Raw genomic sequence first — 16,507 nt, forward strand, 5'->3', positions numbered from 1 at the left:
TAAGGCACACAACAAATTACGGGCAATGCCCAACCTTTGCATTCATCCTCAGTCAGAATTACAATAGGAAGCCTAGGTTTGCACACAAAGAAGGCTCACACTCGTGAATGCCTTGTGCAACTCAAGGCCAAAGCATATAAACACAATACAATGCAGAAAACCGAAATTAACTGTCTAGGACACCTGTCAAGTCTGCATGGAGCCAAGTGTAACTGCCATGTCCAAGTGTCCTGCCTGCATGCCACTTGTTGCTGAATGTTGCCAAGTGTCTCAAACTCCCAGCAACTGCTTCAAACCATCAGAAATGACTGCCATGTGTCCCCAAATCAGCCAACTCGAAATGGCAACCAAGCTCAATATTGCCAACACCTTTTCTGCACCAAACACATCCTCACAATGTGCCAACTTGTTCATATACTTAGCCAACTCAATATGCCTAAGTTATGTAGACCATAACTAAGTGTTAGGCATCAACACTTTGCTTCATGGCAATTCGCAATCATGCCATGAAATCGAGCCAAGCTTTAAGGGTCTAACAATAGTCCACGTGACTTTACTCACAAAACTCCCCCACACTTGACTGTGGAGTACGTGTCTCACAGATTTAATAAGGACTTAACTATATTGGCCATCAACATAGTATAGTTTGATTGTGCAATTTACATTTCTAAAAACACACTAGAAATCATCATCATATAAAATCAAGCTATAAATTACATTTACGTGGTCTTTTCCACACGACTAAATTTGAGAAAAAAAATGACTTTCAATTGAAAATTTACAAAATCTGATAGAATTTTAAGAAAAGAACTAATGCGACAATATATTTCAATTATCCGGTTATTTATATTGAGATAAATTTATCTTATTGTCGATATTAAGTTAATTATTAATAAATTTGATATTTTGAAAAATCACTAACTTGGATTCTAATATATTTTTATTTTATATTATTTCAGTACTTTTAATTTCCGTTTTCAAGTGAAAATAATGTGTTACATGGGCTTATGAATATTCTTTCAAGTAAATTTTGTCCACGAGATAAAAATAATAATAATTCTACTTACATCCCTCCATTTATGTGTTTGAATGTACGAAAATTGTCATTAAAACCATATAAAAAATATGTTTACACTTAAAATGTATCAGTTTTTGCAACATGACATTATAAAATGATCAAATAAATAAAATTAAAATATCACAACTTCATTAAAAAAAATAAACAAAAAAATAATGTGATTTATATTCATTTGTACGAATTAAAATCTGAATTATATACAGAAAATACGATGAAAAATTATTTTGTATAGACAGTTAGAATCATATCAATATTTTTCTTGGGGGTTTATGGGCATTTTTAAAAAAAAAAACATAGACAGTTAAGTGTGTATTTATTTAGGGTTTACTAGATCTCAAAAATATATTGCATACAAAATTAGTGTTTTCATTTGATTTAAAATATATATTATCAACTATCATGCTTATTACCACATACAGATATTGGTAAGGCATCATCACCTTCAAGATTCATATCTTGGTGGTGAAATAGTAGATGCCCACTTGAAACACCAAACCACCTGCTAAAGAACTTGGAGATCCAAGTTCTGTTCAAAATATAATACTCAATGTTTCGTCGTAAGCCTTCCGAACCCAATTAACATACATTTGAACTCGCAAGTCTGCGTGTTGAATCTGTCGATTATGTAATATACTTGGGATTTGGGTAGAAGATGTAGAGAGGAGTTATGTACCCATTCTCCAAATTGGCAAGAGTGACATTATTAGCAAACTATCTCGGAGTTCAGTTGGCATTTATAGGCGAAACTACAACTTAGTAAAGATCCATGCAGTCTTGTGTATATAGACAGACGGCTTAAACCGAAAACCGAACCATGTTTTGTGAATGGAAAGGATGCACGAGGTTGCTGTCAAAAACAAATAAAAAGCATCCTTTTACTCAAAATGTTCCAAATCTTCTGTCTCAAATGTAGATCTTAGTGTCAAACATACAGATTTTAATGCTTAGGATATCCCGTTAAGCAAAAGATTTGACTAGCAGGCACATAAAGAAAATAAATTCAAGTTAATTTTTGCACCAAGAATCTTGAGGATTGATCCCTCAACAGTGTAATCCCCACAAAAAACTTTGGATATTCCTATATTATTCAATAGGAATACAGATATGGGATCTTATCAGAAAATTCAAATTCCTCAACTTTGATCAAGAAATCAATTCCAACCAATAGTAATATTCAAGAAACGTTTGGAAATTTAAATTATTTTTTCTTTCTAATCTTTAATACGAGTATCTTGAAAGTTTATCTGAACATTGATCAAGAACCTCTGATTTTGTGGGCACGACGAAGCTGTATCAGAATTCAGATATGAATACACGCAGTATATATACGGTACGGAATTTCACAGTCAGCACAGGAAAGTGGCAGTGTCAACATTATAATGATTCCACCTGTGATTACGCTGAAGTGTCAAATACAGAGTAATAAACTCACCCTTTTTGGGAACAGAACCTTTTCCTTTTCTTCTTACGGATACTCTTCGGAAACCCTAGAAATTTTCTGAATTGCTACCGATATTCTTTGGTCGAGAATTTCTGGAAAAGTGAGTTGTGAATAGCGATTCTCAATGCGGGGGAAAGATCCGCCCCGGGAGGAGCTCCGGTGCAAGCGGACCGATGGGCGCCAATGGCGGTGCAAACGGCAAGCGATGGCTGGGAAAACGCTGTGCGATATCCATTATCTACAAGGAAAGCACCGCCAGAACAGACAGAAAGTCCCAGACTCGCTTAAACTGGAGAGAAAAGTGACGAAGAAAAGGGCAAAAAATGGGGATACTGTTCGGGTTCCAAAATTGAAGCAAGTGTCATTGGCGGTGGAGAGGAGGAAGCGGCAGGCTGTTTCGGAAGCTTTGGATGATGTATTGAAGAGGATGAAACTGAAAAGCGGGGATTTGCAATTGGAATTGATTAGAGAGTTCTTAAAGAGGCAGGTGACAAAGAAGAAGGAGAAGGAAAAAGGGTTGGAGGACAATGTGGTTGCTGATGAAACGAGAGAGTTACCTTATGGAGTTATGGCTATTTCGCAATCCCCTGCCAGTTTGCAGAAATTTGGGGAGTGCAATGGTGGTTTGGATGTGAAACTAGGGGTGAATTTGCATGAAAACTCGGTTTTACAGAGGCATTTTCGGTCAAAAAATATTGAACCACTCCCCATTGGTACAATGCAGGTGGTTATAATCTACCAATCTTTAGCATAACCTATGTTAACTACGACAGGTGTGATATATCTGATTTTAGCTTCAGAATGATCTTTGTCGAATTTTGATCATGTTGTTTTAAGCTGAATGACTCCAAAGAAGTGTTCCTGGTAATAAAATGAAAAATTATTATTGTTATTTGTTTGTGAATTGATATCCATTCATATATTTGTAATTTTGGACTAGATTGTGCCATTTGCGTGGAATATGAAGAGAAGGAAAATAAGAAAATGTCATTGGTGTAAACAAAGTAAAGGGCGGCTCTTGATCAAGTGCTTGGCTTGCAGGAAACGATTCTTTTGTGTGGTTTGCTTAAAACAGAGGTCTGTAGTTCTTATTTGACATCAAAGCATGCAAATGGATATTTAGAATGCACATGTCCATGTTTCAGGTCGTGTTTGTGTTCACTAATAAGTTGTACTGCAGTGTTTGCTTTTAAAAATGGTTATAGATGCTTGTTTAAACTGAGTATTGGGGGTTTGCTTATCCATGCATATGCCTGTTACAGAGTTTGAGCAACCAAATTTCCTTTTGTTGAGAGTCAAATTTTTGCATCAGTTTTCAGAAATATGATTTAGCTGCTCACGATCTTCGGAAATCTTGTTAGTCGCCAAGATGCAAACAATGTCAAATACTATTTTTTACGCACACTTTCGTTAGAATCTGAGATAAATGTTTGAGAGAATTAAACTGTAATTAATTATCATAATCAGTTATTCTCCCTTGCCTAGTGGAACAAACATGATTGTCACGGGTAAACTATCACTAGTTACAATTGAATTTTATGTAGGTATATCGAGAAGCAAGCCGCGAAAATGAAATGTCCTGCATGTTGTGGAACTTGTAGTTGCAACATTTGTGAGAAACGACAAAATAAAGCTGTCAGTCATAAGGTTTGCTGGTGAAGATATGCACTTTGTATGTTGTTTTTTGGAATGCGCTGTATTGATTCGACTGTTATCTACCCGCATTTCATCCAGGACTGCTATAGTGGGAAAAGGAAGGTCAATAAGATCGAATTGCTTCACTATCTAATTCACGTGCTTCTTCCTGTGCTGAAGCAAGTAAATCATGACCAAAGTATTGAGCTCGAATCTGAAGCTACGGTAACAGGTATAGGTAATTTTCGATAACTTAATCAGTGAGTTGGTTTCTTTTATTGATGTTAAAGCATGCATCCGGACTTCTTTTTACAATAGGGAAATCCCTATCTGGAATTCAGATTCCACAGGCCAACTTAAGTTTCCATAAGCTACTTTGCTGGTAAGTTGCTCTTTTTTTCAATATAATTCAATGATAAACACCAATTGTTTTTCTTGTGTTGATTTCATGTGTGGTCGTTCAAATTTTGAGCAGCAACAGATGTAAAAGTGCTATCACGGACTACCATAGGACGTGCATGAATTGTTTGTACAACCTTTGTCTGAGTTGTTGTCGGGAGATTTCTCAACGTAGTTCATATGGAAGTTGTAAACGCAAAAGTTTGAAGAAAAGAAAAATATTTGCTTCTGGTGATGATATAATCTTTGAGCGACATATTTCTAGGCAAAATTCTGGTGAAATTCCCTGTCACTTCCCGATGTCCTTGCAAATTTGGGAACCTAGTTCTGATGGAAGTATTCCTTGCCCACCTATAGATATAGGAGGCTGTGGTGGCAGCAACCTTGATTTAAAATGTGTATATCCCTGCTCCTGGAATAGAGATCTTGAAGTCAGAGCTGAAGAAATGTTGCGCCTTTATCACCTTCCAAAAACTGCAGATTTTTCTTTGTGTTGCTCGTTATGCGAGGACATTAGTCATAAAGATGGTGATGCTAAGGTTCAGAAAGGTACATATAGGAAATTAGGTTACAAGGACAACTATCTGTATTGTCCTGCTATTCATGATATTCATCATGAATCCCCCGAGCATTTCCAGAACCATTGGACTAAAGGTCAACCAGTTGTAGTTCGAAATGTGCTTCGGAGAACCTCGAGTTTGTGTTGGGATCCAGTTATCATGTTTAGCTCTTACATGGAGAACAAGATATCTGAACATTGTATTGAAAACGACATGAAAGTGACAAACTGCATAGATTGGTGTGAGGTCAATTAATACTCATCTTTCTTGTTACTTTCTTCTTTGACAATTTTCCTGCAGTCATTAATCATTTTTCTTGGAAACACTGTCAACCGAAGATGATTTTTGGATTGTAATGTCAGGCTTTCACCTTCATCTTTTAATGTACAACTTTCTGTTACCGTGCTATATCAATGGAATTTCTGTGATCGTCCTTTTCATCTTACCCACTCCCATGTTTTAGCTGTTGCAATGTAGTTACTCTTGTCTTGTCTAAAGACAAGTATTGTTATTGAAGGTCGAAATCAACAGGAAGCGGATTTTCATGGGATCATTGGAGAAGGGAACACACGCAAGCATGCAGCTAAAAACTCTGAAGTTCAAAGCTTCGCTTTCATCTCATTTATTTCAAAAGCACTTTCCGATCCACTATAATGAGATCTTAAGTGCCTTACCTCTTCCAGAGTATATCAATCCAGTGTGTGGCCTTCTGAATTTGGGAGTGAAGTTGCCGGACCAATTTCGGAGGCCGGAATTAGGTCCATGTATCCATTTTTCATATGGAGTCCCAGAGGGACAAATGCAGGCTGATGTTTTGTCAAAGTTGTGTTATGAATCACATGATACGGTAGGACATGGATGTTACCGAATATGATCTCTATGTCCAAATGTATTTAATTAACGGTTAGCTTTTAAGGCTGGCAGTGAAATATAATGTCCATTGGCTTTTCATTCTCAGGTTAACATTCTCGCTTGTGCTACTGATACCCCAGTTTCACCAGAACAAATTAATAACATTGGAAATTCAATGAAAAAATGTAAGGCTCTAGATCACAATCGTGGGAAATCGGGAAGCAATTCTAGTGATCAGAAAGGTAAATCACCTTTGCAGAGTGAAGGCACAGGTGAATCGGGCTTGCAAGATATCAAGGAAAACATCCACCTGGAAAATGAAATCGCAAAAGTTCCTTTTAGCTCTAGTGAAATCCTTGAGGATCAAACACTTGATACTGAAAACGGGAATGTATCCAGCGATAGTGAATCTGATACTGAGGCCTCAATATTCTGCTGTGGAACTATCGAGAAATCTGAAGATACTGATGAGTATTTTCTAGGAGCAGATGTAGAAAGCTCATGCTCCAGTGAAGATAAGCATGGGATAAATTCTTGTGGTGCCCAGTGGGACATTTTTCGTCGACAAGATGTGCCAAAACTTCTTGAGTACCTCAAGCGGCATTCTAAAGAGCTAAACAACGGGTCATGCTATCTAAACAATGTATGTTTTCACTGAAAAGGAAGTGTTCTACAAAACTGCAGTTTAGGAGTAAAAATTGATTTTCATATATGTGTAACAGGCTCATCCAATTTTAGATCAGACAATTTTTCTTGATGCATTTCACAAATTGAAGCTTAAAGAGGAGTTTGGTAAGTCTCATATGTTCCTATTTTCTAAGCAATCAATTACACATGCTCAATAAGGGCCTTGTTCTCAATGCTTGCAGATATCGAACCATGGAATTTTGATCAATATCCTGGAGAAGCTGTTTTCATTCCTGCAGGCTGTCCTTATCAAATCAGAAAACTTAAGGTGGTATTCTAAACCAAGCATTTTACACTACATTCATTGGCATTTGTCTGCACTCTTGCTTTGGGTGAATATGTGTAGTATCACAGCATGTGTCAAAAATACCCATCAAATAGAGTTTTTATTGAGAAGGATCTTATGAACGTCTTTAAGAATGATTGATAAAGTAATGTTCTTTGAAATTCTAAAATCTCCACTTAAAGTTATTCTGCATCTCTACATCAATGTGCACGGACTTAGGTCATGATGTCCAGTCATTGGGCCGAAGACCAGTTTTGTAGGACTATATGAAATTATAATTTCCAGATTTAATTATAGGGTGGTAGTGGAGTAATTCCATCTCAGAAGCGTGTTTGATTTTAGTGTATCCTCACTGGATTTGTTTTTGAAATCCAAATGGTGTGTGTCAGTCATATGAATCCTAGCTGTTAAAAAAACCGAGCCATATATGCACCTAGGCCTGGGGCACAAGATAGGCCCTTTTGGAGAAGAATATTGGTTGTGTGTAGGTTCCATAGGACCTAACGTTTCAATATGAAATGAACCAGGCAGGCAGGTTGATAGTTTGTCTGTTAACGTGCTTATTTAGGTAGATAAATCACTCCCCCTATTTATTTTTTCCTTTCTATGTTTTTGTCAACACGTGGTTTTACTGAAATCACAACTGAACATTCAGTGACACTCAAACTGACGTACATAACTGTAAACTATCTTTCTCTTCAAATTTACTTCAAAACTCTATTCCTGGGTTAAACATATGCAACTTAATTGTTGATAGCTCTTTCACTTTTCCAGTCATGTGTCAATGTTGTTTTGGATTTCGTCTCTCCTGAAAATGCTACTCAATGTATTAAACTGGCCGAAGAAATTCGCCTTCTTCCTATGCAACACAAAGCCAAAACAAAATTGTTGGAGGTAGGTTGTGTAAGAGCCTTCTGCGGTTTTCTTATATTGTTCATCTTCGTGAAACTTACCAAATGTACAAATGGCTTTTACAGGTGAGGAGGATGGTTCTCCATGGAATTAGTGAAGCAGTTGAAGAAATAGGCAACCTGAAGCAAGTACTCCAGTAGTACTTTATCTTGTTTAACCCTCATTTGGATTAATAGAAAAGGTTCTTAAAGAGCTCCCCCCCACCTCCATGTAAGTTACTAATGTGCATACAGAATAGTCGAGTCTTTCTCTATTGCCAGTTGAACTTTGTTTTGTCCTCTTCTTCTTTCTCTAATAGTTGCGAATGTCCCTTCTCTCTCTCATTATGGCAAATGCTATGCGTTGCAGTTATATGTACATAAATTCTCCCCTAGCATTTGTGCATAAAAAATATCTTACGAACCTACAAGCAGATGTCGCACGAAGAATTGCCATTGTTTCCTGTGAGGAAGAACTGAAGTTTGTATACTGATTATAGGTAACTGAACTGATTTTATTGAAGATGATAGGCTTTACAGGTAACGTGTTGTTTATATGAAATTCTTGCAGGCTAAACCATTTGCTGCTTCTGATGACTGATTGTAGTTAGGATATCGTTAGCTGGCAATAAAGCTTAGTACGATGACTTGTAAATTGAGATTTCTGTTAGAAGCCTTATTGCACACATCTTAGGAATCATCTTTGACCCCAGTTAATTATAAATTGAGGTAGATATATTTTTTCATTTGTTTAAATGCGTTTTCATTCTACAATAATTATCCTTGTATCTGAATAAAAATGGTGATAGTTGTCATGGGATATAAAGAGGAATATAGAGTGCCTACCTATTGTACGTGGATTTTTTTCCCCATGTAAATGCTAAGATGCTATTCTTTCTTTAAGGCGTGTTGAGCAGAAAGATATTGCAAATGTTGGAATCCTTCTTCTCATTCCCACACTAGCAATTCTTTTTAGTGCCAAGCATGTTTATGATTAGGGGTGCAAATGAGTTAAATCGAGTATATATCGAGTTACTTGAGCTTGACAAGCTCGACTCGATTTATTTTTTGTCTACTTGTGTATATATAGAGTAATTCATTTTGAGTATGAGCTCGACTCGTGTATATATTGAGTTACTCGAGCTTGTCTCAGTCTGAATTCTAGTATTTAAATTTTGAACTCGGGTTTGGACATATATTGACAAAAAAATTTCTGGATAAAAATATATGTATGTTGTGCATAACTCGAACTCGACTTGAAAAAATACACGGACTCGATTAGATTGAACTCGAGTCGAGTTTTAATCGAGTTGTTCACGATCTAATCATGAGTAGCTTGAGTAACTTGCAACCATATTTATGATACAAATGACGTGAAAATTTTGAACATGTTAGTGAAATGCAGTATATGCTCTTTTATAATGCATGAACGATATTCGGCTTGATTATTTTTAATATGATATATTTGTTCTAGAATTTTTAAGTAACTTTCTCATTAATTTTAATAATATTGTTCTATTAATTCATTAATAAATATTGTACTTCTTCCATCACAATCATGTAGTCATGTTTTTTTTTATATTTAGTAACATTTTTTATTAATATATCTTTATTAATCAAGTCTTGAATAACTTATCAACATTTTTTGAATGGGTTAAGCATCAAAATTTTTTTAATGAATTAAATAAGAAGTTTGTTTGTAATTTTTTTCAATGATTTTCTTATTATATGTGAATAGGGGTGTTCAAACTTCGGATAAAACCGAAAAAATCGAAAATCCAAACCGAAAAAACCGAAAGCCGAATTTTGTAATTCGGATATAAATGTTAAAATCAAAGTTTATTTGGTTCGGTTTCGGATTATATATGTCAAAACCGAAAAAACCGAAATTTCATTAAATTAATAATTTTTTGTATTTTTATTTATATTATATATTTTGATATGATATTTAACGAATGAAAAACTATTTTGAACAAATTTTAGCTGATTGTTATTTATTTAATTAATTTAGATCTTATATTTTAATATTTTACTAAAAACACATGTAGAAAGTTAATATATTATATTTTACAATATATTTATATTATTAATTTAAATAATTATACCAAAATCGAATTAACCGACCGAAATAACCGAACCGTTTTGGTAGAAAACCGAACCAAACCGAAGAAAAATGGTTCGAATATCGGATTATATATTTCTAAAACGAAAACCAAAAAACCGAAATAAAAAATCGAAAACCGAATCGAACCGACCGATGAACACCCCTATATGTGAATAAAACAAAAAAATTCATTAATAAAACATGTCTTTTTAATGTCAATCTTGTTTTTGAAAAATAATATTTACTCGTATCTTCTTATCTTGTAATAAGTTTTTTGGTATGAAAATAATAATGTATGTTTTGAAATTTCCGAAACAATTGTAAAAATATCGAAAGTGATAGGCATTAGGCTACATTAAATTCCGGCACCCACAGAAACAAAGGCGAGCCCACCATAAACCAGTAATCCGCGGTCTGCTTCTTTCCACTTCCATCGCCGCCTGTTTCCGTCCAAACCCGTTACGTTACATCATCATCTATATAAATGAGGACCTCTGCCATTTAAATATTCACTACTGCTTTAATAAAAAATAGATCGTACTATGAGGCTCATGATGCAGGAACAGAGCAGCAACTGTAGCCCAACCATTGATTCTTTCAAGAAATGTAACTATATGTCATCTCCGGCGAAGCAGGCCCGGAAGTTCTCCGGCAGTGTCCAGTCCAAGGCATTATTAAAGACTGCAAAAGTTGAGAAATTAAAACAGGCCGAAGCCTCGCTTCGCACTGTTATGTACTTTAGCTGTTGGGGTCCCAATTGAAACTTATGTACGTATAAATCGGAGATATGTCCGTCGGAACATTTTGATAAAATTAATTTCTCATTTTCAGTGTCTTTTTTCCTCGTACGAAATCTAGCTAACCAAAAAAAAAGGGCAAGAAAAAAGAAGTAAATATAACATATGGGTTAAAGAAAAATGAATCATTTTCATCGAGTCATCACTTTAACAACAGTTCATTGAAACATAACACAAAAGAAAATACTTTGTATCGGAGGCATAATATAGAACAATCCATAGTCTAATAATGCAAACGTAACTTGATGATTCCCCAAAAGACGAAAATTCCTAGAAAAATGAACTTGTTAAGCTACCTAGCTTATTCATAAAATCTCATTATTGGTTATAAGATGAGTCGCTACTATTAGTATTAAATCGTGAAGCCTTCGACGCAAAGCCACTGCCCAACGAAGAGCGCGTCGCAGTTTAGGTTAGGGTTGAGTGCATCAAACTGCGCGGTTGTCAAGTTGTTGCTCTTTGCGATGTCGAAACAAGTGTCTCCTTCATTCACCGTGGTCACAGTAGCACACACAAGTCATGTGGCACTTGACTTACTCTTAGCTGCAAAATTTCAAGAAAGTAGAGATACGGATTGAGACATAATACATTGATTTAGATACAATGAATATAACATAAATAGTTAAAGTCATAATCACTTAGCTGAAGTAACATATAAACCACTCTCGTTTAAGGGAGAGACGTGAGTTCAAATTCACATCAAAATAGAAAAATCTCTCATCCCACGTCAATGTCGTGATAAAAAAAAGTCGTTAAATTTATTAAAATATATTGGTGTTACGCATGAATATCATAATTAAATATTGAAGACTACGATCGCTCTGCTTTCTGCTATAGTAATGAAGAGAATAAGGGAGAGAACCAAAGTGAAATTGAGAATGATAGAAAAAATGTTGCTTGCCTTGGCCATGATTTCTTGATTATTATTCTGGGTTACTTATTTAGAAATTGCTATTTATAGCAATAATTTACATGCATGCAATTCTCAAATCATTGCCAAAATTGCTTTGTGATATTAGATTTTGAGAGGGCCGGCATGAAACAATGAGAATTGGAATCTTGGATGGTGAAATGTTCAAGGAAATTGGGCTAAATTGAATTTACAATGAGGTATCAAATAAATTCAATTTTATAGTAAATATTATATATTATTTTTACAATATATAAGTTGATATTCAAGAAATGAATTGCATCTTTATCTAAAAACTAGTAGAATGCTTGAGTTTATAGCGTTCCTGAAGTAGCTGTTTGCCTTTTTTTTTTCTTTGAGCTTATAGCGAACTTGAGATAATATCTCAAATTTGAGACCTTAATGTCAATAGGTTCCGAATCATCGGTGAAGAAAAGGAATTCTTTTCAAAGATTTTGATATTTTTCTTTAAGGTTATTTGGTTTTTGAAGAAACAATTTTTATTTCGAGAGTTTTTTTAGCTATTTCTTGAATTATTTGTGATATTTACGTAGATGATATGCTGATAATTATATAACCTTGAATATAAATTTTATTGAAAAGCAATCGTGTTTATTCTTTAATTCAGTCACATATAATTGTCTATAAGTTTATGTATTATGAATCTATGATTTCTCGAGTTTAGTTTTAGGATAATTTTAACCGACGGTCAAACTATGAATTAATTTTGAAAATTGAGACCTTATGTAGTAATTGTTTTTGTCGAATAAAACAATCGAAACATGACAATTGAACTGCTATGCGGTTTAAAAGACTTGAGTTACATCATACCACAAGCTATGACTTTTGGTAAAACGACAAATGATCGGTCCTAGATTTGGTATCAGAATTAAAGTCATGAGTTCAATTCTCATTGATTGCAAGAAGTGCAATTATTTGAAGAAGATTGTGGGTGTAATAATTGTCCATACTGGGTAGATCAATCAAAACGTGATACTTAAACTGTTGTACATTTTAAAATATAACGACTACACTTCTTTTTTAATATGTCTCAAATATATAGTCAAATATCTATATTTAATATTATTTTATCTATTCTTTTACCAATTTACTCATACTAATTAAATAAATTAGTTATTTCTAACATGTTGTATCACATTAAAACACTCATTAAATAAAGATAGAATAAGAATTTTATACGTACGTAACTTGTTTTTCTAATAAGTTTTTTATTTTCTTGATATGTGTCAGAACACAAATAAGCTTAAATATATGTGACTCTGAAACATGACATAAAAGAAACTCTTTGAATTGGAAACATATTAAAACAACAAGGCATGGCTAGCCCAATGCAAAGAAAGTTGTGATTTCCAAAAGACAAAAATGCCTTAGTAAATAAACTTATAATTAGGCACCTTATTCATTACATAATCATTCATGAAATATGACACCAATGAGATTATTGGCTTTTTCATAGGATGAGTTGGTAGCAGCCTTAAACCCTAAAGCCAAAGATGCAAAGCCACTGGCCGACAAAGAGTCCGTTGCAATTCAGATTGGGGTTGATGGTATCAAACTGTGCAGCGGTCAAGTTGTTGCTCTTCGCAATGTCGAAACAAGTGTCACCGCTGATCACCGCCGTTACGGTGTCACACACAACTGTGGCGCTTGCCTCACTCTTAGCTGCATGCAAATTTTCAAGAGAATGTAGAAACTGGTTGAAACTATATATGCTACATTGGATGAGATACACTATACATAATATAAATTGTTAAATTTATCGATATATAATTAGCCCTTCGTATATTTAATCGATGCCATATATAAATGATTCGATAATTTTATACTTAATATCATCAAAGAAACTGATGGTTTACCATTGATAATTGCTCTGCTTTCTGCAACAGCAATGATGAGAGCAAGTGAGAGGACCAAGGCCAAATTCAGGATGATGGCAGTATTGTTGCTTGCCTTGGCCATATTTATTTTCTTGTTATAAGTTTTTGAATATTTGCTCTTCTGGTGTACTTGGATTCCTTGATTAGAAGCTGCTATTTATAGCAATAATTTCTATACAAATCCCATATCATTGCCAAATTTGCATTGTGAACTTAGATTTTGACAGGGCCGGCATGAAACAATGAGACTTAGATGGTGAAATATACAATGAAAATTGGGATAAATTGAATTTATGTTGAGGTACTAAACAATTTAATAGTAAAAAAATATTAATATTCAAACTAACATTTTGATATTCGGGCGTGAATTGTGTTAACTACTAAAAAATTATTGAGTAAGTTTAAAGACAAAAATATTATCATCAAATGAGATTTCTCGTACGAAAGATATTTAGTTAATGTGGCAGAGGATACACCTCCAAGTATTGTAAAAAAGATCTGCATGTTATAACATGACTATTTCCATTTTTTTTTAGACTCACAGAGGTTTGTGGGTAACTACTACTGAAACAACACCTTATCATTGATTATTTCAATTAATTTCTTGGGCCTCGCCTCAGGTCCGGGGCTGCTATTCGGAGACGATAATGCTTGAAAATTTCCATTTTTTCGACTGAAATACTGACTTAACCGAAAATAGTATCTAATCCTTGTGCATGGTATGTGTTTTTTCTGTTAGCCTGGATGATGATCACTTCCATTCATGGGTTTCTATACAGGTTGAAAGTTCAAGCATCAACACCTAGCTTTAATCTTTTTTACTTCCCATTATTGCAACAATCTAATAGTTAATTGAGAAACTATATGTTATTCCTCTAGCAAATATATTTTTCTCTAATTCCCAGACTAATAACATTAAGGCTTTTCAACTGATACCGAACGATAGGGATGGTTCTCAACATTTATCACATTCAAATCGTGTAACATCTTCATGTTTCAAGTTCTTCTGAGTAATCAGTGGACTTGGCGCCTTGCTTTGAGTGCAAGCAGACAACTATCTGCCACATGGAAAACATTATGAATCCTCGATAGATTGGGTGGAAAAACTAATTTGTATGCCGATGTCGATGGCAACACAAAATGCACTGCCATAGAGCAATAGAATCACCGTGTCGAGTCATTGTATGCTACTGGAATCCCCATGAACATGCCCCTGCTGCAGGCATGGATCTTATTTTTAGACTTTGATACAGTAAAGAAAAATTGTACAAGGATAATTCAGATCCTTTGGCAAAACTTTTTTTGTCTACTTGTTCTTGGCTTGAGACTAAGGATTGGTATAGCTGGCCTATGTGATATGTCTTAATCAAGTTTTCGAAAATCTGATGGACAGATTCTTGGCGAAAGAGTCTCTCAGAAAGTTCAAAAAGCCTGTAAATGGCTGTAATCTTGCCACAGCGTTTTTGTTTAATATAACATCTAACATACATATAAATATATCACTTCAATTGTGAATTTTCTTATATATTCTTGTTCATAAGTTGGTCAATTAAATTATTAAGTTATCTTAAGGGTTTTTTTCTTGTAATTCATTGTCCATCTTAAATGAATTTGGACATTAATACACATTCCTCTTTATTTCCTAAATTTTATGCCAAAAAAATTATTATTTTACATTTCCTTGTTCATTTAAGTTAGCAAATTAAATTAATATGTCTTTTTAAGGGTTTTTTTGTGATTTATTGTCCATCTTAGATAGATTTGGACATTAATTCATATTATTTTTATTTTCTAAATTTTATGTAAAAAAATTATTTATTTACGTTTCTTAGTCAATTTTTGTGATTCATTGTACATCTTAGATATATTTGGATATTAATACACATTCTTCTTTTTTTTTTCTAAATTTTAAACTAAATTTATGATATAATCTTTAAAAAAATTTAATCAATATAATCCTTATAATAAATATGAATTATATTGATAATTTATTATCATTTGTTAAATATTACAATTTTACATATAAAATCTTTTAACTGAGTATTACATATTATTTTATTTATATATGTTTTTTACTATATATATTTACTTGAGTGATATTATGTTAAAATTTTATTTCTCTTTAATACACATTCTTTTTTTTTTCAAAATTTTAAACTAAATTTATGATATAATCTTTAAAAAAAATTTAATCAATATAATCTTTATAATAAATATGAATTATATTGATAGTTTATTATCATTTGTTATATATTACAATTTTACATATAAAATTTTTTAACTGAGTATTACATATTATTTATTTATATATGTTTTTTCTATATATATTTATTTGAGTGGTATTATGTTAAAATTTTATTTCTCTTTAATACACATTCTTCTTTTGTAAATTTTCTTATATGTCCTTGTTCATTTAAGTTGGCCAATTAAATTATTAGGTTATCNTAATTTTATTTGACGTTTGTATATGTGTACTCTATTTAAGTAAATTTTAGTTTTGATTTTGGTAAAATTCACTATTCTGTTAATTTTATTTTTATTGTTTTTTTTATTTTGAATGATATTTGAGTGAAAAATATTTTTGCTGATTTATCATTTAAGAGAGATGTATTATGTCGTGGATTGAAAAATATCAAATAAATAAGTGAATATATATGATTTATTGTCATCATGTATTTTTATGTATTATGTTGTGATATATTTAGATTTATAAATACTTATAAAATGATGTTACTCAAACGACTTTAAACATTATCTAATTCTCGTGATTATATTTTTCATTATTAGTCACCTACGTGCATCGAACGTGTACATTCCTAGTACATACATATATGGCACATTCATCGCTATTTCGATTGGATTCATGCTAAATATCTAATAAGCCAACACAGGAGAAGTAAATACCTATATATACATTATTCTGATTCCATGATTAAGTATTAGCAACATCAGATTTCTTAGTCTGTATAT

The 16,507-nt window shown here is 33.3% G+C and overlaps 1 protein-coding gene across 7 annotated transcripts; it reads left to right on the forward strand.

Moving 5' to 3' along the window:
* Positions 1-2,157: 2,157 nt before the first annotated feature.
* On the forward strand, positions 2,158-8,843 carry LOC140959065 (lysine-specific demethylase JMJ28-like). 7 transcript variants are annotated; one of them, XR_012171893.1, is made up of 14 exons: positions 2,158-3,243; positions 3,460-3,596; positions 4,064-4,166; positions 4,254-4,392; positions 4,473-4,536; positions 4,630-5,359; positions 5,631-5,960; positions 6,072-6,608; positions 6,688-6,757; positions 6,835-6,920; positions 7,713-7,832; positions 7,916-8,060; positions 8,264-8,328; positions 8,400-8,841. XR_012171893.1 is itself a non-coding variant. In XM_073416793.1 (12 exons), exons 1-12 carry the CDS (start codon positions 2,644-2,646, stop codon positions 7,988-7,990), a joined length of 2,991 nt encoding a protein of 996 aa, XP_073272894.1. In that variant the 5' UTR covers positions 2,158-2,643; the 3' UTR covers positions 7,991-8,843. The 7 variants fall into 7 exon arrangements, 1 of the variants encoding a protein (XP_073272894.1); XR_012171891.1 differs by having other exon boundaries at positions 2,159-3,243; positions 8,199-8,328; XR_012171892.1 differs by having other exon boundaries at positions 8,264-8,842.
* Positions 8,844-16,507: the final 7,664 nt, after the last annotated feature.

The sequence above is a fragment of the Primulina huaijiensis genome, chromosome 15 (assembly GCF_012295235.1).
Source record: "Primulina huaijiensis isolate GDHJ02 chromosome 15, ASM1229523v2, whole genome shotgun sequence".
NCBI classification, from domain to species: domain Eukaryota; kingdom Viridiplantae; phylum Streptophyta; class Magnoliopsida; order Lamiales; family Gesneriaceae; genus Primulina; species Primulina huaijiensis.